Source organism: Primulina tabacum, chromosome 17 (genome assembly GCF_025594145.1).
Source record: "Primulina tabacum isolate GXHZ01 chromosome 17, ASM2559414v2, whole genome shotgun sequence".
NCBI classification, from domain to species: domain Eukaryota; kingdom Viridiplantae; phylum Streptophyta; class Magnoliopsida; order Lamiales; family Gesneriaceae; genus Primulina; species Primulina tabacum.
Genome location: NC_134566.1, coordinates 9,986,690 through 10,011,135, shown reverse-complemented (window position 1 = coordinate 10,011,135; position 24,446 = coordinate 9,986,690). Strand labels below are relative to the sequence as shown.

At 40.7% G+C, this 24,446-nt stretch overlaps 1 protein-coding gene across 1 annotated transcript; it reads right to left on the bottom strand.

Moving 5' to 3' along the window:
• Positions 1–357: 357 nt before the first annotated feature.
• Positions 358–3,531, bottom strand: LOC142530466 (uncharacterized). Its single transcript, XM_075636304.1, has 3 exons — positions 1,725–3,531; positions 921–1,220; positions 358–623 (listed from the first exon to the last, which is right to left on the bottom strand). The coding sequence occupies exons 1-3, from the start codon at positions 3,529–3,531 to the stop codon at positions 358–360; spliced, it is 2,373 nt and encodes a 790-aa protein (XP_075492419.1).
• Positions 3,532–24,446: the final 20,915 nt, after the last annotated feature.

Genomic DNA, 24,446 nt, shown 5'->3' with positions numbered 1-24,446 from the left:
CAGTTTCACGATGTTGTCCATGTACAGTGAAGCCAACTTGTCGAGGTTGTAATTCATGCGGACGGGTAGAAAGTGTGCAGTCTTTGTGAGTCTGTCCACGATCACCCATATACCGTCGTGGCTTTGCCTAGACTTTGGCAATCTTACCACAAAATCCATGGAGATATGCTCCCACTTCCATTCGGGAATTTCCAAAGGTTGCAATAATCCTCCAGGTCGCTGGTGTTCTGCTTTGACCTGCTGGCATACCTGACATCTGGAGACGAATTCAGCTACATCTCTCTTCATGCCATTCCACCAGAAACTATTCTTGAGGTCCCTGTACATTTTCGTACTGCCTGGGTGGACTGAGAATTTTTACTTGTGCGCCTCTGCCATTATCTCTTGGCGAAGGTTATCACTGTCGGGCACACACAGTCTCCCTTTCATCCACAAGATTCCCTTGTCATCAATCTGATGATCCTGAGTATTCCCTTCTCTGACCTGCTCCTTAAGTTTAGTCAGTACCGGGTCTCGACCCTGGTTTAACTTGACGGTCTCCTGCAGACATGGCTGGGCCGAGAGGGACGTTAGAGTTACCTTGCCACGGCTCTTCCGACTTAGCGCATCAGCCACCTTGTTTGCTTTACCCGGATGGTAACTTATGGTCAAGTCATAATCTTTCAGAAGTTCGATCCATCGCCTTTGCCTCATATTAAATTCCTTTTGGGTGAACAAGTACTTGAGGCTCTGATGGTCTGTGAAGATTTCACATTTAGCACCATAGAGATACCAAATCTTTAAGGCGAAGACAACCGCTGCTAGTTCCAGGTCATGAGTAGGATAATTCTGCTCATGCGGTTTCAACTGCCTTGATGCGTAGGCGATCACTCTTCCTTCCTGCATGAGTACGCATCCCAGACCTTCCTTAGATGCGTCACTGTAGATGGTAAAATCCTTATTCTCTGCAGGCAATATTAACACTGGTGTGGATGCGAGTTTCTCCTTCAATGTCTGGAAACTCTTCTCACAATCGTCATCCAAGATGAATTTAGAATTCTTCTGTGCGAGCTTCGTCAGTGGCACGGCTATCGAGGAGAACCCTTCGACAAACTTTCGGTAGTAACCCGCCAATCCAAGAAAGCTTCTGATATCGGTGGCGTTCTTAGGTCTCGGCCACTCGGTAATTGCCTCTACTTTCCTTGGGTCCACTGACACTCCTTCTCTCGAAATCACGTGTCCTAGAAACGACACACTCCTTAGCCAGAATTCACACTTGCTAAACTTAGCGTATAGCTTATTCTCTCTTAAGGTTTGCAGTGCAAGGTGAAGGTGCTCTTCATGGCTCGTCTCGTCAGGAGAATAGACGAGGATATCGTCGATGAATACCACTACGAACTGATCCAGGAATGGCTTGAATACTCTGTTCATCAGGTCCATGAATGCTGCCGGTGCATTGGTCAGACCAAAAGGCATCACTGTGAATTTGTAATGCCCATACCTGGTTCGAAAGGCTGTCTTGTGGATATCTTCAGCCCTGACCTTCAACTGGTGATAACCTTTCCTCAGATCCAGTTTAGAAAAGACGGCGGCTCCTTTAAGCTGATCAAACAGATCGTCTATCCGAGGTAGAGGGTACCTGTTCTTGATGTTGATCTTGTTTAATTCTCTGTAGTCGATGCATAATCTCATACTACTGTCTTTTTTCTTTACGAAGAGTACTGGAGCTCCCCACGGGGACACACTCGGTCGAATCTGCCTTTTATCTATCAATTCTTGGAGTTGTTTTAATTCCTTGAGTTTGGCTGGTGCCATTCTGTAGGGTGCTTTAGAGATTGGTGCAGCACCAGGAACCAAGTTGATTTCGAACTCAATCTCACGGTCCGGGACCGTCCCTGAGAGCTCTTCAGGAAAAACATCTGGGAACTCTCTCACTATCGGGATGTCTTCCAGTTTCATTTCGACTTCTTCTTTTCCTTCCCTGACCATCGCTAGGTAGATGTCCTCCCCGGATTTCATGGCTTTCCAGGTTTGAGATGCGGAAAGTAGCAACTTCCGTTCCCTGGATTTACCATGAAACACGACTTCCTTCTGCTCTGCGGTTAGGAGTTTAACTCTCTTCCCTTTACAATCTACTATTGCACTGTTTCTTGCTAACCAATCCATTCCTAAGATTACGTCGAAATCGACCATGATTAGCTGTATCGAATCGGCGCTAAAAGTCTGATCACTAATACTGATTTTACAGTCTCTGTAAATCTCGTTCTTTTCAACGGCTCTATTAGTAGGTGTGGCTATTCGGAAAGGTGCAGTTAGTTTATCAGGCTTACTTCCTAACTTCTTAGCAAACCTCTTAGACATAAAGGAATGTGTAGCACCACAGTCAAATAATGCGTAGGCAGGTACTGATTTAATTAGAATGGTACCTGACACGACTTCAGTTGCGTCGTCAGCCTCTTCCTGAGTCATGGCAAAGATCCTAGCATTGGGTTTGTCCTCCTCTGGTTTACTAGGGCCTGCTCCCGTATTTGGCCCAGTTCCTCTGTTTGGCCCTGCTGGTCGGTTGGCAGCGGTAGGACATTCTGCAATTCGGTGTCCCGCTTTCCCACATCCAAAGCATACACCGCTGGCCCTTCGGCATTCCCCGGAGTGCTTGAAGCCACATGTTGAGCATGGCTTGAGTCCTTGATTGTTATTGGCGGGGAATTTCCCTGAGGGAGGTCCACCCGACTGATTGGGCCTCTTGAACATTGGTCTGCCCTGAGAAGGCGGGTTGACAGGGGGTCGCTTGTTCCTGTTTTTCCCTTCTCTTCGACGAATATCAGCTTCGGCTCGGATAGCCGCACCCATCAAATCTGAAATGTTGGCAGGTTGGTAGACCGCTAGAGCTGATTGGATTCTGCTGTTCAACCCCTTCTTAAAGCGGTGCAATTTCAGAACTTCATCCGCCATAATCGCTGGAGCATATGATCCAAGGGCATTGAACTGAGATGTATATTCCACTACTGACATATCTGGGGCCTGGCTGAGATTTTCAAACTCACTTAGCTTCTGTAGTCTGACTTCTGCCGGGTAGTACTGTTTCAGAAATGTTTCTCGGAAGATTCGCCATGTGATTGGTCCAGCAGCGGTCATAGCTGGCGAGACTGCTTCCCACCATTTAGCTGCCTTATCTTCCAAGAAGGGCACTATCACGTCCACTTTTAGTGCATCCGGGACTTCCAACAGTCTCAACTGAGTTTCCACGCTTTTTAGCCAACTCTGGCTAACTTCGGGGTCGGCAGCGCCACTGAAGGTTGGGCACCTGTTCTTGCGCAGTGACTCGTAATGAAACTTGACCCCATGCTGTGGTGGAGGTGGGGGCTGCTGATTAGCATTGGGGTTCACTAACCCCTGAAGTGTCGTCGCCACGATCGTGGCTATGGCCATTAGGTCCGCTTGATTGAGATTGAACTGAGGTGGAGGCCCGTTGCCTTCTTCATTAGTGTTGTTGTTGTTGTTGTTGTTAGCATAACGGGGGTTGCGGTTTGGTCTTGGTGGTCTACCGGCCATTTCCTACAAGTTAAACGCTTCTAAGAATTTGTTGTATATATAACAAGATTGAATAGATAAGTTATGCTGGAACAACTGAAGTTAATAAGTAAGCATAACTTGAATATACATGAACAACTGAGATTAATAAATAATCATAATTTTATTAATTTTTTGAATGTAAAGAAACAACTAAATGAACAAAGCATGCTGAATGAAAATAAATCATACTGACTGAAATAAAATAGCAAAAATGGAAAGATAAACTCCTAGTAATAGGGAAAGGTAACTAAGAACTCTAATCATCTATCTCTCCATCTCCTATGGCAGCTATAGGCTCGTCGATCTCTATCGGCTCCTCTTCTTCCGGCTCCTCCTCCGGCTCCTCCTCTTGCTGTAGCTCCACCATGTGGGTGAGCTGGGCATTCTCTGCATTAAGCTGGGCCACCTGTGTCTTCCACCCCTGAACATCTGCCTATGCCTCGTCCAACAGATCTATGGTACTCTGATGGCGTAGTTCGTACCCCTTCTTATTCTCCTTGATCTTGTTCTTTAGCGCTTCACCCTGTTGAGTCAGCTGGTGGTTCACTTTGGCAATGCAGCTTATCGCCTCACTTAAATTTTCGAGTCTCCTCTTACCCTTGGCATTCTGCTGTTTCTCCTCTTCAAGTTCCTTGAGACAGCGCTCCGCATCCTCTCGTAGCTTTCCATTTTGATATTTGCATTGCTCTATGACGTCCCGTAGGTCCATGTTATCTCCCCTAACTAGTTCACCCTGATAGATAGCCTGATTAAGGCGGATCTGAATCTCTTCTTTCTCAGCGGTTAAGGTTTCGACCTCACTCCTCCTCTCACTCAATCGGGCTCTAAGTCGTCGAATCTGACGGGACTGATAGTGAAGGGCAAGCTCCTTCAGACGAATGGCAGCTTGGGCACGGGTGTGGGCCCGCATAGGGGTAGATGGAGCCATTTCCTGAAATCAAAAAAATGGAAATGCTCAAAATCCGAAATAGACAGTATATAACAAGTGAGAATATGCAATATATATGAAATTTTCGAAATTTAAATAAATATTTTTTTTTCCAAAAATGGAAAGTTTGGAATTTGACATATGGGTTCGAAGAATATGTCGAGAGGATTCCGGGACAATTGACGGAATCGAATTCGGAATTTCCTACGATATGTTATAGGGTCTACGAATATTTCCTAAAACGGCAAAAACGACGTTTCGAAGGCCTAAACGAAGGATTTTCGCGATTTCAGCCTGGTGCTCACAACTTTAAGGTGGTGAGCCTTGCTCGTTGGGCCGTTTCGGAGGGGGTAGCATCGGCCTCGAGTTAAAATTCCACCGAAAATTTTTAGGTTTTTTTTTTTTTCCACTCGGATTATGAACCTGGCGGCTCTGATACCACTTAAATGTCACGTCCCGAAACTCGGGAATGACACCGGCATTTTTTAACAATCACACAATCGCAACAACAAGCCTCTTGTAGCACAGTATAAACCGAACCAGTTTATATATCTCATAATCTTAAATTAAATAACCATTGTCTTTACAATTCCCAAAATAAATAAGACGACAGAGTTTTAATGCGGAAACATAAATCTAAGTAATAATAACGTAAAGATAATCGATTTCCTTGAGCATTCACCATCCCCAAAACTGCTCGGGTTCTTCCTCCTCAATCTGTTCTTCGGACTTATCTGGGAAGGGTTGTAAGGGGGTGAGTATTTGGGGAATACTCAGCAAGTGGGGGAAATCGAGCACAATAAAAGCAACATGCATAAATTTCGAATCATAAATCATGAGTTCATACGTACTTCATAACACATGCATAACTTTACTAGCCACTGTGATTTATCTAACTTTCTATGGTTTACTGACGTCAGTCCCTAATTTTTACTCCTCTAAGGGGGCGAGGCCGTATAGCGGTTATATCCCCCACCGCGTAAGGGTACGTCATGGTTGGGATTCCCACCCATATACAGTCGACTCCTCACAGTGCTTAAAAACGAATGACAACAACACAAGAAAAGGAGTAGAAGAGAATTGTACTCGACTGTATTTTCATAAACCGAAAAATTTCACATATGCATAACCGAAATTTTAAGATTTAAAAACAGCCCACTTACCGTATATAATGATGCTAAAACGTGGTGCACAACTTCGGGGATTGGGTCGCTTCTTGTTCTTCGGTCGGACGGCGCTTCGGCTTCGATTTCTCGGATGATTTTGAGACGATATTTGGGCAGAGTTTCGCTAGGGAGAGTCTCGAAAATTTGCAGCAAGTATTTCGAGATTTAGTGTGAGGATGGCTGGGTATGGTGTGGTATTTATAGGGGAGGAAAAATGGTCTAAACTTGGTACTAAAATCATGCCAAAATTGCTTCAAATCTTGCAATATTTTACTCCAAATTTCCTTGCCCCTTTTCGAAAATATGTTGACTAAATTATGGGATTTGTTTCCAATTTCCTTGTGGTTTATTCTTGCACAACAATCTTTATGCACAATAATAAGGGGATTTTCGAAAATTGTCAAGTCCATGCATTGATTCCTCTAGCCTTGGATGGTCTTTACCAAATCTTGTATATCCCCTTGCATTTTTCGAAAATATGCATGCCATATTGTAGGTATTCTTGACTTGGTGACAAAGATTCCAATAATTAATTATCTCCTCATATATATATCTTATTTATTACAATAATCAAATCTGACAAATTTCCTTATCGTCATTAATTGCATGCTATTGCAGGCTAAAAAAAAAAATCGGTTCTTACAGTAGGTTTCTTGGCCATCGCCAATTCCTACACGCTACGCCTTTTAACATGTATGTGTCATATTTCTTACATCTCTACAATCCAGACACTGGAAAGACAATCATCAGCCGAGATGTCATATTTGACGAGGAATGAGAATGAAATGGACTTGGAGGTCACATGATGAAGAATGAGCAAGCGAGAGAACAACCAAGGATGGAGCAAGCAAGAGAGGAGCCTAGGGGTGGGCATAAAACCCGAAAAACCGAAAAAACCGACCGAACCGAATAATTCGGTTTAAATGGTTCGGTTTATCGGTTTTTCAGTCGGTTATGGTTTTAAAATTTATGAAGTTCGGTTTTTCGGTTCGGTTTTTAGGTTTTAATCCCCCAAAAAATCGAAAAACCGAACCGGCCATATTATTGTTAAATAGAATGTTTTTATGTATAGTGGGCCATATTATTGTTAAGTATAAGATTTTTATATATAATGAGCCTATTAAGATTTAGGAACTTAGTATCATTAACCCTCAATTTTTCAATCCGATCGTTTTCTCTTCTTTCTCACCACTCACAAGTCGACGTTTTCTCTTTTTTTTTTCTATATATATTTCTTTAATATTTTCGTAAGATTATTTGTGTCCATTCGACCTGGTTGACACTTTGTTATCATTCTTATTACTGAATATTCCGTTGGATTCATGCATTTTTCGCGTTTACTTGGTTAATTAGTTATATATTGTTATTATATTCGTATGACATGTTTGTACATATATATATATATATATATATATATATAAGATTAAGTCTCACAAATTAAATGTTTGAAAAATACTATGATTTAGATTTTAAAGGCTTAAAATGACATATAATTTTATTTCTCAACAAATTTTAGCTAACCGTATATAACCGGCCGTATAAATCGAACCGTATTACAAAAAAACCGAACCGAACCGTAATAAAATGGTTTGGTTTTGGACTAGAGATATTCAAAACCGAAAACCGAACCGTTGTAGAGTAAAACAGGACCTAACCGACCGTTGCCCACCCCTAGAGGAGCCTACTACTCGACTAGCAACTCCAGCTTCAGGCACTCAAGGAAACTCGTCAACTTTAAGAGAAAGTTCGAGTGAAATAATATCATGCTTCAGGATCTTGCATGAGCTTTATGAGGTAACTGAGTTTATATTGAAGCAAACTCTCTTTCACTGTAGATAATCATAGAATCCGTAAAAAAAACTCCCATTTTACTATGAAGAACTGTTTTAACATGCTTCATAGTCGAAAATGCACGCTCCGTATTTTCCGTGGAAACATGCAAAGTTAAAACTAGACGTATCAACTTGTCAATAAAATTATAATGTTGCAACTTTTTCGTTTCAAATAACCCTCAACACAATTCTAAGATAGTGGACCTTTTCTGAAAATCTTCATGACGAACTACATCGAGCTCAAAATGTTGTAGCTGACACCTCAAATGATGCATTTCTTGTTCAGTGAAGTCCTCAGGATAATACTTCTCAGTGAGAGTACAAATCTTGGCAATGGTGAACCATTTAAAATTATATTTTGGATCCAAAGCAGAGCTGAGAATTAGAAGTTCAACTGTCTAATCACTGAATCTAGAGTTTAGCTCTTCCAACTGAAAATCTATTGCAACATTAAATATACCATAATGAAAATGGTATCCTTTTTCTTATATGAACGACTAGAATACTTATAATGAGAACTCATCTTCGGTATATCGACATCCAATCTTGTGCAAAATAATTTTACATACGAAAGAAGAATATAAAAACCATCATTTCTCAATCTCAAGAAAAGTTCTTTAGTAGTAGAGACCAAATCCATTGCACTTATGATATCAAAAGATTTTTGTTGCAAGGCACGACAAAGCAAATTTGTGATCCCCATATTTTATGCATCAAATGCAAAATAAAAATGAAATCAAAAGACTTCATCACTATTAATGAACCACCAGCTTTCCCACGCATTGAAGTAAAGGTTTCATCAATGATAATGTTTTCGAGCACATTAATAGTTGCATCATACATATCTATTAAGTTGCAAATAGAATCAAAATGGGAGCTCCAACGAGTAGTACCTGCTCCATGCAAAGTACCAATCTGATTAGCTCCTCGCCCAGTCTCATGTTCACCAACAACAACATGACGTGCAATTTCATTAACTTGATAAGATTGTAACTCAGCATTGCGCTTGAAAGAAGATGTAACAAGATTGACAATAATCGTCAGATTTGAAAAGAAAAACCATATAGAGATCTCCTTTTCAACTGTTGCAACTAATGCTAGTTGGAGTCGATGGATAAAACAATGTACATAATATACACATGGGTGATAAGTGCAAGAATTGCACTTAATTGATATGTTAATCCTTTTGATCTATGCTGGTTTCGAACAGAATTACGCGTGGTTTTTGTTGTTTTTGTGTCGTGCAGGGGATAAACAACTAGTTGATGGTTTAGAGCAATTATAGATGTTTTTGAGCGTGAAACTGCGATAGACGAGAGCCGCAGCGCTAAAACAAGCGCCAAGTGCTCATTTGTACGAAAGACGAGTGCCTAGGCGCTGCCCAAGAAGCGCCGCGGCGCATCATTGCCGAATTGGGCAGCGCCGCGTTGCCTAAAAGCCGAGATTCAAGCACTTAGGAGCTAAGGAACAAGCGCCGCGGCGCTAACCTTCACAATTGACCGGCGCCTATGCGCCACTTACTCAGCGTCGCGGCGCTAATGGCGGCGAAACAAGATTAAATGGGCTTCGACTCGCGGCCCAGACGGGGTTATAAGAAGAAATAGAGGGTTCAGAAGAAAAAAAGGCCGTTTTTTGGAGAGAAAAACACACAGGAAGACTGACACGAACACGAGACGAAGATCCAGAGTGCGAAGAACGATCACAAATACGAAGAACGACGGATCTGGGGACGGAGACGACACTTCGGATTTGTCATCTATTCTTTCGTTTTTTGTATTTTCGTGTATTTCGATGTCTAAATCTTTGAACATGCGTTGTTCTTATTTAAATTCCGTCATGAACTAATTTTCTAGTCTAGATAATGACGTAGCTTTGTTGATACGAAAATTTGACTCGGTTCTTTATATGATTGAATTCCTTCTTGTTTAATTGTGTTTCTTTGTATTGTTTTGACTGCAATTTACTGGCCATAAATTGTGTGTTATTTGATTAATCCTACAACTCGGGAGAGGGAATATGATTGTAGATCATTAGAGACGCATCGTTTAATATTTATATTGTTCGGACCTAGGCAAGAACTTTGTGTGCATTTATCATATAAATCTAGATTCTTATTAAGAATGTTTGAATCGAGGTTTGAATGATACAGTTTATTCGTCACTTGGGAAAGGAGGAATAAAATAATTAAGTGTTCTTGGTCATTAAATAATTTGAATTCATGAATATAAATTCAATCGGGAATCATTATCGTGGAAACTTAGTGAAATCATTTATCTAGATACTTTTCTCTCAGTGATATTTCTCCATTCGGTGTTAGTTTATTATTCATTTGCAATTAAATAGTTGTTAAACAAATCAACCTTCTTTTGATTTTTCTAAATAAAGTTGAGACTATTTTAATTACAAGCACTGATATACATTGATATACACACTCCTCGTGGGATTCGACACTCGTACTCAAAAATACATTTTACTATAACTTGACGTCGTGCGCTTGCGAGCAATCAAGAAAACACGCAACAAGGGGCAATATTTAAGAAATCAAGCTTGCAATCCATTAATAGCACCACTCATGTTACTAGCACCATCATACCCTTGACCTCGCATATTATGAATTTCTAGATTATATATAGTGAGGACATCACATATTTCTTCCTTGAGTGTTGCGGCTGCGGTGTCATGAACATGTACAATTTGAAAAAAACTGCTCATACAAAAAACCATGGGCATCAACAAATCCTAAAATTATATCCATCTGTTATTTGTTAGATACATCTTTCGCTTCATCCACCAAAATACAAAACTTAGAATCTCCAATTTCATCACGAATTTTATTTCTGACTCTATTACCAATAGTATGCAAGATTTCTTTTTGAAATTCTGGTGAGGTATATCTTGCATTTCCTGGAGCCTTGTCTAAGATAACATCTCCAATACTAGCATTCATTTTCTCCAATAGTTTTAACATCTCAATGAAATTACCATGATTTTGGGAATATGAAGATTCATCATGACCTCTCAATACACATGCTTGAAAACTAAGCCAATGGACGCTCTCAATTGTTGCTGCAAGCCTTATCTGATTTTTTTGAATCTGTTTAGAAGTTTCTCGATTCATAACTTTATCTATATTCCTAGTGACATTCATCAAATCAACAACAGATTTTGAAGATTTATTTTGTGTCGAGTTAAAAATTCCAATGTGAGACAAAAAAGCACACTTTGCTTCATCATTCACGCGTTTCCAACTTTTAAACCCTTAAATTGTAAATGTAGATTGTTGTGCTTCACTTAATTCAAAAAGATAGCAAGGAAAACGAAATACTGCATCCTTCGAAGGAGATTACTCTAATCATGGAAACTTTTTTAAACCATGTTATTGAAATCGACGATGCTGCTTTCCTGATTCAGACCGTGGGTTTTCCGACAATTTAGGTTGATATGACCTCATTTTGATATAAGCTCGTCTAATTTCATCACGATGATTAACAGGATGTCGCAACATCGAATACGCAATCCAAGATCTCGTTCAAGGGAAGTTTCATCAAACACAACTCTTTTAGATTTAGAAGGAGGTCCGGGCTCCTCAATATGAATGGATGCCTGAGTCTCGATCCTCTCGGATGATGAAGGATTATCAATTCTTGGCTGAAAGAATGATAAAATATTATTTCTCTCTTTCTCTCTTGATTTAACATTAAAATAACCTAATATAAACATAATTATTAAATTTAGATTAGAACCAAATAATAAAAAGTAAATAGATAAATTTAACGTTAATAACATGAGAATGCTCGATAAACAAATAATTCAAGAACATGTAAAGATTTCCCTATCATATTCGTCTATTTCTTGGCATTAAAATCAACCCAATCATCCCAAACATATTAAAATTCCAATAATTCTCATAAATATCACATAATTAAATCTGAAATAATTTATAGACTCATCGAATTATACCTCAAAGACTTCCGATCATCGAACCTGTAACAAATACCCAATTAACTATCAATAGCGATGTGATAAATTCGACGAAAAAGAATTACATCAGAACTATTAAAATCCCAATTTTCAGCAGATTGTAATCGATTCAAGGAGTGGGATTAATCGAGCTCAATACCTCAAAATTGAAACACCACTGGTCTCGCGGTCTTGATGCATATAGAACTCGTCGAAAATATTGTCGGAATTACTGTTCACGCTAAGAAAATGGTTGGAAACGGCACAAAGTGTCCCAAAGTTTTCCAACATTACAACACCACTAACCACAAATAAAATGAAGCAAGATCATTACCTAAATCGATCAAGAATCGAATGCAAGAACAGAAGCTGAAATCGCGTGGCTTCTTCGGCACAGTCGCACAGGAAGAATTGAAAGAAAGCGCAGTGCTTGGAGCTGTCGATGGCTGATCTCGCGACAGTGGTCGATGAGCAACACGATGGGTTGGGAGGAGGGTTTGAAATGTTCTTTTTCTCAGCTTCTATAAGTCTGCAACATAAATCGTGTCTTCAAATTTTTTTTCTTTTGATAATATCAAACAATCAAGTATGGGACTTTGGAGCATGGGCTGAGAAATTTTTAAGCCCATTTTGAGACATATTTATTAGTTATGTAATTTGGACCACATGGCTTGACCAAAACTAATACATACTAATAAAAAAAATTGGACCAGCTGGGCTGTACAAGTCTCCCTTCGCCCCTAGTGCTATATCAAAGGTACGATTCAACTTTGGTTTGTTTTAGTAATCATATAATGATTTTATTTTTTTATAATATTGTGACAGTGATAGGGTGGAGATATGGATGATAGAAAGAGCATCACGTGAATTGTGATTTTTATGGGAAACAATTTTTTCACTTAGATGTCGAAAAAACTTATAGTCGGTCTTTCCGCTTGCGAAGAAGAGTATGAAGTTGCAACCTCGTGTGTTTGCAATGCTATTTGGCTCCAAAACTTGCTAAAGGAGCGGAGTTTTCCACGAGGAAAGATAACCAAGATTCAACTTCTTCAACTTCTATGTTCTAAGAACCCGTGTCGTTACTTGTGGAGATAGGGGAGGGGTAAGTCCTAAAAAATCAATATGGTTCTCACAATTCAAGCAGCTAACCAAGACATAGTATCAGGGGCGGAGGGAGACTTAGCCCGAGTGGCCCATTTTTTTTTATTATGTATTTGTTTTTGGTCAAGCCCAGTAGTCCAAATTACATAAGTAATAAATAGTTTCTCAAAATAGGCTTAAAAATTTCTCAGTCCATACTCCAAAGTCCATACTTGATTGTTTGATATTGTCAAAAGAAAAAAAAAATGAAGACATGATTTATGTTGCAGAATTATAGAAGCTGAGAATCAGAACATTTCAAACCCTCATCCCAACACATTGTGTCGCTCATCTCCTCTCCCAGCATCAGCCATGATCCGCCGCACCACTTTATCCCAGAGTTCTGACCATCGTCACGAGATCAGCCATCGACAGCCCCAAGCTCTGTGCCTTCTTCAGTTCTTCCTATGCGGCTGTGCCGAATCGAAGAAGAAGCCATTCGATTTCAGCTCCTGTTCTTGTGTTCGATTCTTGCTCGCTTTAGGTAATGATCTTTGTTCATTTTATTTGTAATTAGTGGTGTGTGGTGTTGGAAAACTTTGAGCCACTTTGTGCCATTTCCAACCATTTTTCTTAGCCTGAACACTAATTTCGGCAACATTTCCGACGAGTTCTATATGCTGCAACACCGCGAGACCACTGGTGTTACGATTTTGAGGTATTGAGCTCGATTAATCCCACTCTTTAGATCGATTACAAGCTGCTGAAAATTGGTATTTTAATCGCTCTAATGTAATTCCTTTTCGTCGAATTTATCACACTGTTATTGATAGTTAGTTATGTATTTGTTGTAGGTTCGTTGATCAGAAATCTTTGAGGTATAGTTTGATGAGTCTATAAATTATTTCAGATTTAATTATGTGATATTTATGAGAATTCTCGGAATTTTAATATGTTTGGGATGATTGGGTTGATTGTAATACCAAGAAATAGACGAATATGATCAGGAAATCCTTACATGTTCTTGAATTATTTGTTTTCGAGCATTGTCATGTTATTAACGTTAAATTTATCTATGTACTTTATATTATTTGGTTCTAATCTAAATTTAATAATTTTTTTTGTATTAGGTTATATTAATGTCAAATCAAGAGAGAAAGATGAGAAACAATATTTTATCATTCTTTCGGTTAAGAATTGATATTTTTTCATCATCCGAGATGATCGAGACTCAGTGCATCCATTCATATTGAGGAGCTCGGACCTCCTTCAAAATCTAAAAGATTTGTGTTTGATGAAACTTCCCGTGAACGGGATCCTGGATTGCGTATTTCGATGTTGTGACATCCTATTAATCATCGTGATGAAATCAGACGAGCTTATATCAAAATGGGGTCATATCAACCTAAATTGTCGGAATAACCACGGTCTGAATCAGAAAGCATCATCGTCGGTTTCAATATACATGGTTTAAAAAGTTTCCATTGTTAGAGTACTCTCCTTAGAAGGATGCAATATTTTGTTTTTCGTGCCATCTTTTTAAATTAAATGAAGCTCAACAATCTACATTTACAATTGAAGGATTTAAAAGTTGGAAAAGCGTTAATGATGGAGCAAAGTGTGCTTTTTTTGTCTTACATGGGAAGTTCTAACTCGACACACAATAAATCTTCAAAATCTGTTGTTGATTTGATGAATGTCACTAGGCATATAGATAAAGTTATGAATCGAGAAAATTCTGAACAGATTCAAAAAAATCGGTTAAGACTTGCAGCAACAATTGAGAGGATCCATTGGCTTAGTTTGCATGCATGTGGATTGAGAGGTCATGATGAATCTTCATATTTCCAAAATCGTGGTAATTTCATTGACATGTTAAAACTATCGGGGAAATGAAATGCTAGTATTGGATATGCTATCTTAGACAAGGCTCCGAGAAATGCAAGATATACCTCACCAGAAGTTCAAAAAAAAATCTTGCATATTTTGGTAATAGAGTCAGAAATAAAATTCGTGATGAAATTGGAGATTATAAGTTTTGTATTTTGGTGGATGAAGCGAAAGATGTATCTAACAAAGAACATATGACTATAATTTTGAGATTTGTTGATGCCCATGGTTTTTGCGGGAGCTTTTTTTCCAAATTGTGCATGTTCATGACACCACAACGGCAACACTCAAGAAATAAATATGTGATGTACTCAGTAGATATAATTTAGAAATTTATAATATGCGAGGTCAAGGGTATGATGGTGCTAGTAGCATGAGTGGTGCTTTTAATGTATTGCAAGCTTTATTTTTTTAAAGATTGCCCCTATGCATATTATGTACATTGTTTTGCCCATCGACTCCAACTAGCATTAGTTGCAGCAGCTGAAAAGGATATCGCTATATGGCTTTTCTTTTCAAATCTGACGACTATTGTCAATCTTGTTACATTTTCTTCCAAGCGCAATAATGAGTTACAATCTTATCAAGTTAATGAAAATTGCACATCCTATTGTTGTTGGTGAACGCAAGACTGGGCGAGGAGCTAATCAGATTGGTACTTTGCATGGAGCAGGTACTACTCGTTGGAGCTCTCATTTTGATTCTATTTGCAGCTTGATAGATATGTATGATGCAACTATTAATGTGCTCAAAAACATTATCATTGATGGAAACTCTACTTCAATGCGTGGGAAAACTGGTGTTTTATTAAAGTGATGAAGTCTTTGATTTCATTTTTATTTTGCATTTGATGCATAAAATATGGGGATCACAAATTTGCTTTGTCGTGCCTTGCAACAAAAATCTCTTGATATCATAAGTGCAATTGATTTGGTCTCTACTACTAAAGAACTCTTCCTGAGATTGAGAAATGATGGTTTTGATATTCTCTTTTCGTATGTAAAATCATTTTGCATAAGATCGGATGTCGATATACCGGAGATGAGTTCTCATTAGAAGAATTATAGTCATTCATGCAAGAAAAAGGATACCATCACAGTTGAACATCACTTTCATTATGATATATTTAATCTTGCAATAGATTTTCAGTTGGAAGAGTTAAACTCTAGATTCAGTGATGAGACGGTTGAACTTCTAATTCTCAGCTCTGCTCTGGATCCAAAAGATAATTTTAAATGGTTCAACATTGACAAGATTTGTACTCTCGCTGAGAAGTATTATCCTGAAGACTTCAATGAACAGGAAATGTATCATTTGAGGTGACAGCTACAACATTTTGAGCTCGATGTAGTTTGTCGTGAAGATTTTCAGAAAAGGTCCACTATCTCATAATTGTGCGGAGGGTTAATTGAAACAAAAAATTTGCAACATTATAATTTGATTGAAAAGTTGATCCATCTAGTTTTAACTTTGCATGTTTCCACAACAACTATGGAGCATGCATTTTCGACTATGAAACATTTTAAAACAGTTCTTCGTAGTAAAATCGGAGATTGTTTTCTGATAGATTCTATGATTATCTACATTGAGAGAGAGTTTGCTTAAAATATAGACTCAGATTCTATAATTGATGAATATTATACTTCGAAGAATCATAGATCACGGTTTCAATAGTAAGATTATGTCTATACAGATCATCTTTGCATATTTTAGTTTAAAAATATTTAATTTAATCATCTAACATTAAATGAATGGTTTAGAAATATTCATTTTATTTGATCTTCATTAATTTTTCTTGCAGGATGATGGAGATATAATATTACATTTTGAATGTTTTGCCGATTTCTGAATCTTACGAGTTCAATAACCAAAATATTGAAGATCTTGTTAATGAGAAACTTTTTGAGACTACGATGAACATGTATCATAGTTATGATTTTAATTGTTATGGATTATTTTGTTTTTTGCTAAAAAAATTTAGCCAGAGTAGATTTTAAATCCTGGCTCCGGTGCTACATAGTATTAAATAGGTAAACATAATCACATGCTTAACATGGTCTAACCATATAGGTTCATAACAACAATCAAGAATAACTTAACATGATGCTCTTGAGTCACACACAACACATACAATTGCTTCCCCGAGTTGCGGTGGGTAACGAGCCTTAGCCAGAGTGGGAAGATTTCATGGATGTCCAAGATTTTGTAAAAACCTCGAAACATTAGTACAACATAAAAAAATAAAAAAAAATGTATAAATATATTTCGTTTCGAAATAAATTTGCATCCATAATATATATATATATATATATATATATATATATATATATATATATATATTGAATGCTTTCAGAAACCATTATAAACACAGATATTGTGTGCCCTAATTAATTGAAATAATTTTTAAAAATTTTATTTTACATATTGTTTTCAATAATCGCCTTAGGTGAGTTACTAAATTCATTATATACCTAACAAGTCAAAATAAACTCTATTTGACAGCACCAAATGAACACGAAACATGGTTCGAGGTTCTTCTCAATTAAGGACATATTTACTACAATTTATTTCATGCGGACCACTTTTTAGTTTCTCCTACAATTTTTATATTTATTTGAAGTCAAATGAGAAGCGTAATTGGCAAAAGGCTCTTCTTCCTTTCGAAATTTTAATATTGCAATTTCATGGTTATATTCCCAAATCATCATTGATGCATGGTATTGCTTACATATAACAAAATTAAAAGAGAAATAATTTTGAAATGAAAGAAAACATAAGCAATGTTCTTCTCGCACGAATGATATGTAAAACAAAATGATTCGGGTCGAGTTGATGATCTATCTCACAAAATTATTTTGTGAAACAATCTCGTAAGTATAAAATTAGAACATCCCGATAAAATGCATCTGGTGATGTCTCGACATGTTAGGGTTAAATAAAGGAGTCAGCACACCTGCATTAACCTATGTCCATTAGAATTTATTTGAAAGTGGAAAATTAAAATTAGAATCTCACTTCTTAGAAGGTGATGTGATCTCGCTGAAATAGGTGAGTTGGGTTAGGAGCTCCAACGGATCAAATCAACAATTTATAGTGTTTGGGAATTTTGAGTAAAGATAATGGCTGTGATGGCACCTGCAAACAATGAAAAGAACTCGTGAATGGGCGGCGGAGGGGTGTCCGGCAGTGGCCACTCCGATGCTAAAGTCAGCAGGTTTCAGATGAACACAAACAATATTTGAGAGAAAATATGTAAGTTCTTTAGAGTTCAAAGGTTTCAGAATCATTAAATGACATTAATACCTGCTATTTATAGTAGAAAATGGGGTAGGTACCTCGATTCTCGTGCCACCTACTAACTATGGCAAGTCGGCTGCCCATACTTGTAGCTTCTGATGACTTCTAGGACACTCCAAACCCAAGTTGTTCTGACAGATTAGACGGCCTGTATCAATCACGCTCGAGTATGGTGCAAGTTTCGAGGTGGCCTGGGTAGTAGAGCACCCGGGTTGTTAGTGGAAATCCCGAGCTTACGATGATGATTGCCCGAGAAGAGCCGCAGTGCCCGGGAAGAGAAGATTTGCCCGGGTCTTCAGGAAAGTAACCGACACATTGGCTATGATCTGGTCTATCCAAGTACCCAACCGGGTTAATGATGATCCCGATCCTTACGGGGGTATCACCACCCATCCCTAAAATAGTCGGGCTAGAGCTTGACTCGCTGTCCCGCTCAGTCATAATTGTTCTTTTGTAGGAACATAATTCATAGTGTGTAAGAGCATCGAAGGCTTCAAATATCCCATAGATGGATAAGATATCGGGGTTTGATACCACCCGGGCTTAAGATAACATGCCGGGGCCTTGCATCGCCCGGGTTTGGATATTCTGTTCTTTTAGTATTCTCGGGAATTCCAAGGGATATCATTATGACGTATGCATGTAGCATTAAATTCCCGCCGAAAATCGTTTCGTATTCCGAGAATCCGATAAGTCTGACACATTGATATTCGTGCACGTCCTTTCATATGCCCGATACAATTTACAAGGCGCATCATGATCGTCCACGTGTTTTTAGATCAACGGCCGAGATATCCCCCTTCCTGCCTATATATATTAGGCTTCCATTTTCGAAAAACCACTTACAAATTCAAAACCTCGGCGAAGCCCTTGCAAAATTTTTTCTTGAAGCTCCTCCGCGCAGATTCCTCCTTCTCCGGTGAACTTCTGTCGCTGCAACCACCCATTTCTCTTTTAAAATCGTAAGTTTTCCTCCTTTTATCTCCTTTTAACATGTCAAATTCCACATCTTCTACTTCGGGAGCAAATGCGGGAGGCTCTCCTAGCGATGAGTCCACCGCGATGCGCTCCGACTCATCCTCCTCTCACCCTCGTCGTCGCCTTATTACCCAAACTTCTAAAGAATCAAAAACTCTCCAAACCAAACCCTCCTCTTCAAAACCCTCCTCCTCAGGCACCTCCCGCGTTCCTAAAAAGGACAAAGGTAAGGGCAAAGCCCGGGCTTCTGAACCACCCTTCCTCGGAGACTCCGGGAGTTCCTTGGTTCTCCTAAATGAGCAGCTCTCTGCGCTCAGGGGCGGACGAGGAACTCAGAACTCTGGGGTCCATTCCTTCCTCCTACTCTATTATAATTCCCGGGGCTTCTGACAGGGCAGACAGTCCTCCTCCGGGTTATACTACCTTCTTCCGGGACCAAGTCAGAAATGGTCTTCGTTTTCCCCTCCCTCTTTTTTATATCCAGGTCCGCCAAGTTTTTTGGCGTTCCTGTCAACCAATTCCACCCCAATTCCTTTCGCATCATGGCTTTGGCCTATCTTTTATTTAAAATGAATAATCTCCTTATCAACCCCCTCATTCTTCATTATTACTTCTCTTGCAGGCTCGAGGATAATGCATTTTCCCTGACCGCCCGGCAAAATGCCCGATTCCCTGATGACATCCCTTCCTCTCAGAAAGGGTGGAAAGGAAGATATTTTTTTATTCAACTCCCCGGTCCTCTCCCTTGTCTGACCGGGTTTCTTCCTTCCATTCCAACACAACCTGCCCTTCCTCAAGCCTACAAATCTGAGGAACCTTTCTTCATGAGTCAAACCCTGGTGGAGGGCCAAAAATACTCCTCCTCCGTTCTCATCTCGAATGAGAATTTGGTAGCCTATGGGTTGAGTGCCCGGGCGGAGGACCCTTTAGACAGGGTGATCGACGAGGCTGTTGGCTCGGGTGCTCAACCTGGTACATATTCTTTCATACATGTCCTTTAATTTTATTTTTATGTGAATTTGCAATTTGTACTGACTTTTCCTTTTCCGTATTTGTGCAGATAACCCGAGAATACAGGAGGCTTTTGCCAAGAAATGGGCGGCCGAAAAGGCGGCCTAAAGAGAAGAAGCTGGCAGCCCGGAAAGCCGCTGCGGAGAAACAGGCCGAGGAGGAGGCCCAACAAGCAAAACGGGCTCGGGTCGAGGCCCAACGAGAGGAGAAGGCCACTCGAGATGAATCCCGGGAGGATTCTGAGGATGACGTCCCTCTAACCCTAGAGAAAGCGAAAGGCTATCACAAGCCCGGAGCAGATTCTGCTCGAGGATAGCCGGGAGGTGGGTCAAAGCTCCTCTCAAGCGACTCTGTCAACCACCCCCCGGCAACAATCCACCCAACAGCCTCCCCTCCTCGAGCAGCCTCCCCGAGTCAATATCCTTGATGAGGGATCCTCGGCAAGGGGGCTGAAGATTCTCAAGCAGCTCCTCACTCCTGATGAGGAGGCCCGCCTGAAGAATTCACAAGCCTCTGCCAAGCTTTTTGAGGGCTCAAATAAACTCTTGGAGGTAAGTTATCACTAATCTCCTTTCGCTCTGTTTTTGTTTATGCTCACTAACCTTGTTTTTGAACAGGCTGCCCACCTGCTGATCTCGGTCTTCGAGGAGGTTGCGGGGGCTGCCACTGTTTCTGGCTAGTGAGCCGGCATTTCCAAGATGCTCAGGAGAGGCTGCAGGAGGAGTTGGCCTGGGCTCGAGCCACTCACGAGGAGGAAGTGGCTAACTTGCGCTCGGCCTTGGACAAGGCCCAAGAGGACATCAATGAAGGCCTCGTCCGAGAGGAACATCTGCAAGGCTCCCTGTCTTTCTCGGAATCGAGGATCCACGCCCTTTCCGAACAGGCAGAGGTTCAATTACATTGGACCGAGAGAGCTGAGAGCGCCCTGGCCCTGACTGAATACAATAAGGACAAGTGGCAGGCTTCCTTCCTCCAATCTTCCGAGTTCAAGAAGGCCGTGATAAATAAGGCCTATCCTCTTTTTCAAACCGGCTTTGAAAAATGCCGGGAACAATTTGAGGAGGCCGGACTCCTGCCCCAAGATAAGGAAAACTTTCCTAATTTTGGCCTGGCTATTGCTATCCCTTCCCAAGGATGGCGAGGAGGAGGAGGAGGCAGCCCAAGAAGAGCAGCCAGGGCCCGAACATGTAGATATAGACTAGTTTGTATTTGCATTTTTCTTTTCCTGTTTTTATTTGTAATCTCTCGGCCTTCGGGCTTTTATTAATGAAAATTTTCATTTCCCTTTATCTTTTTCGCAATCATATCCTGACAAATCTTCAACAACTCTGGTAACACGATTGTTGGTGTACAAAATAATCAAGAAATTTTTCTAAGTGTTGTGGATTAACCGGAATCTTCAAATAAATACCCGGGACCTTGATCCTTGTAATGAATCAAATGCCTCATACTCAGTCAGTGACCCAGGTGTAGGCAACCTTTAAACCCGGATATGCAACCTTGGTGTGTATAATAAACATGGAAAAATCGGTCAAGAGAGCATATCTTCGGGATTTAGAATGCTCGAGGTGTGGTACGCCGAACCAGGGTGTAGCGCCCTGAGCTTATTTAGAACCAAGGTACGGAGCCTTGGGCCGGGGATCATGTCCCGGGACTTGGGAATGGTACAGGTGTGGTGTCCCCGAGCCAGGGTGTAGTGCCCTGGGCTTATTTAGAACCAAGGTACGGAGCCTTGGGCCGGGAATCATGTCCCAAGACTTGGGAATTGTCGAGGTGTGGTGCCACGAGCCAGGATGTAGTGCCCTGGGCTTATTTAGAACTAAGGTACGGAGCCTTGGGTCGGGGATCATGTCCCGGGACTTGGGAATGATCGAGGTGTGGTGCCCCGAGCCAGGGCGTAGTGCCCTGGGCTTATTTAGAACCAAGGTACGGAGCCTTGGGCCGGGGATCATGTCCCGGGACTTGAGAATGATCGAGGTGTGGTGCCTCGAGCCAGAGTCTAGTGCCCTGAGCTTATTTAGAAACAAGGTACGGAGCCTTGGGCCGGTGATCATGTCCCAGGACTTAGGAATGGTCGAGGTGTGGTGCCCCGAGCCAGGGTGTAGTGCCCTGGGCTTATTTAGAACCAAGGTATGGAGCCTTGGGCCGGGGATCATGTCCCGGGACTTGAGAATGGTCGAGGTGTGGTGCCCCGAGCCAAGGTGTAGTTCCCTGGGCTTATTAAATAACCGGAGCTTGGTGCTTCCCGAGTGAAGATACAAGAAACAATATATAACACTTCTCTCTGAGAAAAAACAGATCTTTCATTATATCTTCAACAAAACAATTACATTTGTTAGGCATAATACTTCTTTAAATTAAATACATTCCAAGACCTTTTGAAGGAATGTCCTTGAGCATTTTCTAAATAAAAGGATCCCGAGCTGACTCTCTGGGTAATTTTATAAGGTCCTTCCCACCGTGCTTCCAGCTTCCCAACATCCCCAGCAGGGTTGACCTTCTTCATGACTAGATCCCTACTTGGAAGTTTTGGATCCGGACCTTTTTGTTATATGATTTCATAACCCGACTTCGATATGCTTCCATTCGAATGAATGCTCGGTCTCTTTTTTCTTCCACCAAATCTAACTCCATAGCCCGGCCTTGATCATTGTTGTCCAGGGTAAGATTCTACCCGGGAAGATGTTTGCCCAATTTCCATCGGAAGGACTGCTTCAGAACCATATACCAAGTTGAAAGGAGTTTCTTGAGTAGGTGCCCGGGGAGTAGTTCTGTAAGCCCATAGAACACTGGGTAATTCTTCCACCCAATCTTTTCCTTTGCCTTGTAGCCTTGTTTTCAGTGCTTGTACAATAATTCTGTTGACAACTTCTGTTTGGCCATTAGCTTGAGGATAGGCAACAGAGGTGAAAGATTGAGTGATCTTCATTTCCCGGCACCACGACATAATTTCTTTGCCCTGGAACTGTCTTCCATTGTCCGAGATCAATCTTCTGGGCACTCCAAACTGGCACACAATGTTTTTCCACAGAAATTTTAAAACTTTCTGCTCAGTGATTTTAGCCAAGGGCTCAGCTTCTGAGCCCGGGCAATCGGGAAAGGGTCTACAATATCCATGTCCCCACTGATCAAAGGGGCAAGATACCCAAATAGGCTTCATGAGAGTGGCCGGGCTGTGTCGAAAATTTGAATGATGTTGACAGCTCTCACAAGCTTAGATCACCCGAGCAGAATCTTGATTAAGAGTCGGCCACCAGAAACCAGCAAGCATTGTTTTTCGAGCCAAAGATATTCCTCCGAGGTGCTCAGTACAACACCCTTCATGAATCTCTCGAAGGACATAATCCATCTCTTTCTCAGATAAACATTTCAAAAGAGGTCCCTGGAATGATTTCATGTACAAGATTTTATTTAAGAGAATGAACCTGGGAGTTTGCCTCTTAATTTTTTGAGCTCGGGCTTTGTCCTCGGGTAGTTCATTATTTACAATGAACTTGATAAGAGGTGTCATCCAGGAGTCCTCGGGTCCTGGTAATATTTCTTCCTCGGTGGAAAGGATCAGCCGAGAAACATGCAAGACTTCCCGGGTGCTAACCTCTGATAAAGAAGCAGCCATTTTTGCCAGAGAGTATGCCTCGCCATTCTCCTCCCGGGATATTTGTTCAATACTTCAATCAGCAAAGATTCCTATTTGGGCTTGAATGAGCTGTAAATATTTGAGCATCGTGTCATCCTTAGCTTCATACACGCCCTTTATCTGTTGAGTGATTAGTTGCGAATCAAAGTACAGAATGATCCGAGAAGCTCCAATTTCCCGGGCGGCTCGGATACCTGCAAGAACAGCCTCATACTCGGCCTCATTGTTGGTTACCCGTGAGTCAATCCTTAGTGCCAATTTAATCTTTTCTCCCGGAGGAGATATTATTACAACCCCTACTCCACGTCCAGCAAGACTAGACGCCCCATCCACAAATACTCTCCATACCTCTTCTTCATCGGGTTGAACCATTTCTGATAAGAAATCTGATAAGGCTTGTGCTTTGATGGCAACCCGGGGCTTGTACTCAATGTCATACTCTCCCAACTCTACCGTCCACTTGATCATCCGCTCGGATATTTTCGAATGAGTCATGATCCTGCCAAGAAGACTATTGGTAAGAACAATGATTTGATGTGACAGGAAGTAAGGTCGTAGCTTCCGGGCGGTCATGATCAAGGCCAAAGCAACCTTCTCTATTTCACTGTAACGGAGCTCGGGGCCTCTTAGAACATGGCTGACATAGTAGACATGCTTTTGATCAGAGCCTTCTTCTTTTATTAGAACCGAGCTGACATCATGCTCCGTAGTGGAAAGATAAACAAATAGTTTTTCCCCGGGCTCCGGCTTTACCAACACAAGGAGCTCTGCAAAGTGAATCTTCAAGTCCTGGAAGGCCTGTTCACATTTTTCATCCCACCCGAACTTTTGGGCCTTCCTTAGAACTTGGAAGAAAGGATAACTCCTGTGTGCTAACCGAGATATAAATCAAGACAGGGAAGCAATCCTCCCGGTCAGCTTCTGTACTTCTTTGACAGATCGGGGAGATGGCATACACAACACGGATTTGACTTTTTCCTTATTCACCTCGATCCCCCGATCTGTCACTATGAATCCCAAGAATTTGCCATTCTTGACACCAAAAATGCATTTGGTAGGGTTGAGCTTTATTCTGTAACACATGAGACTGGCAAAGGTTTCTTCCAGATCAATAA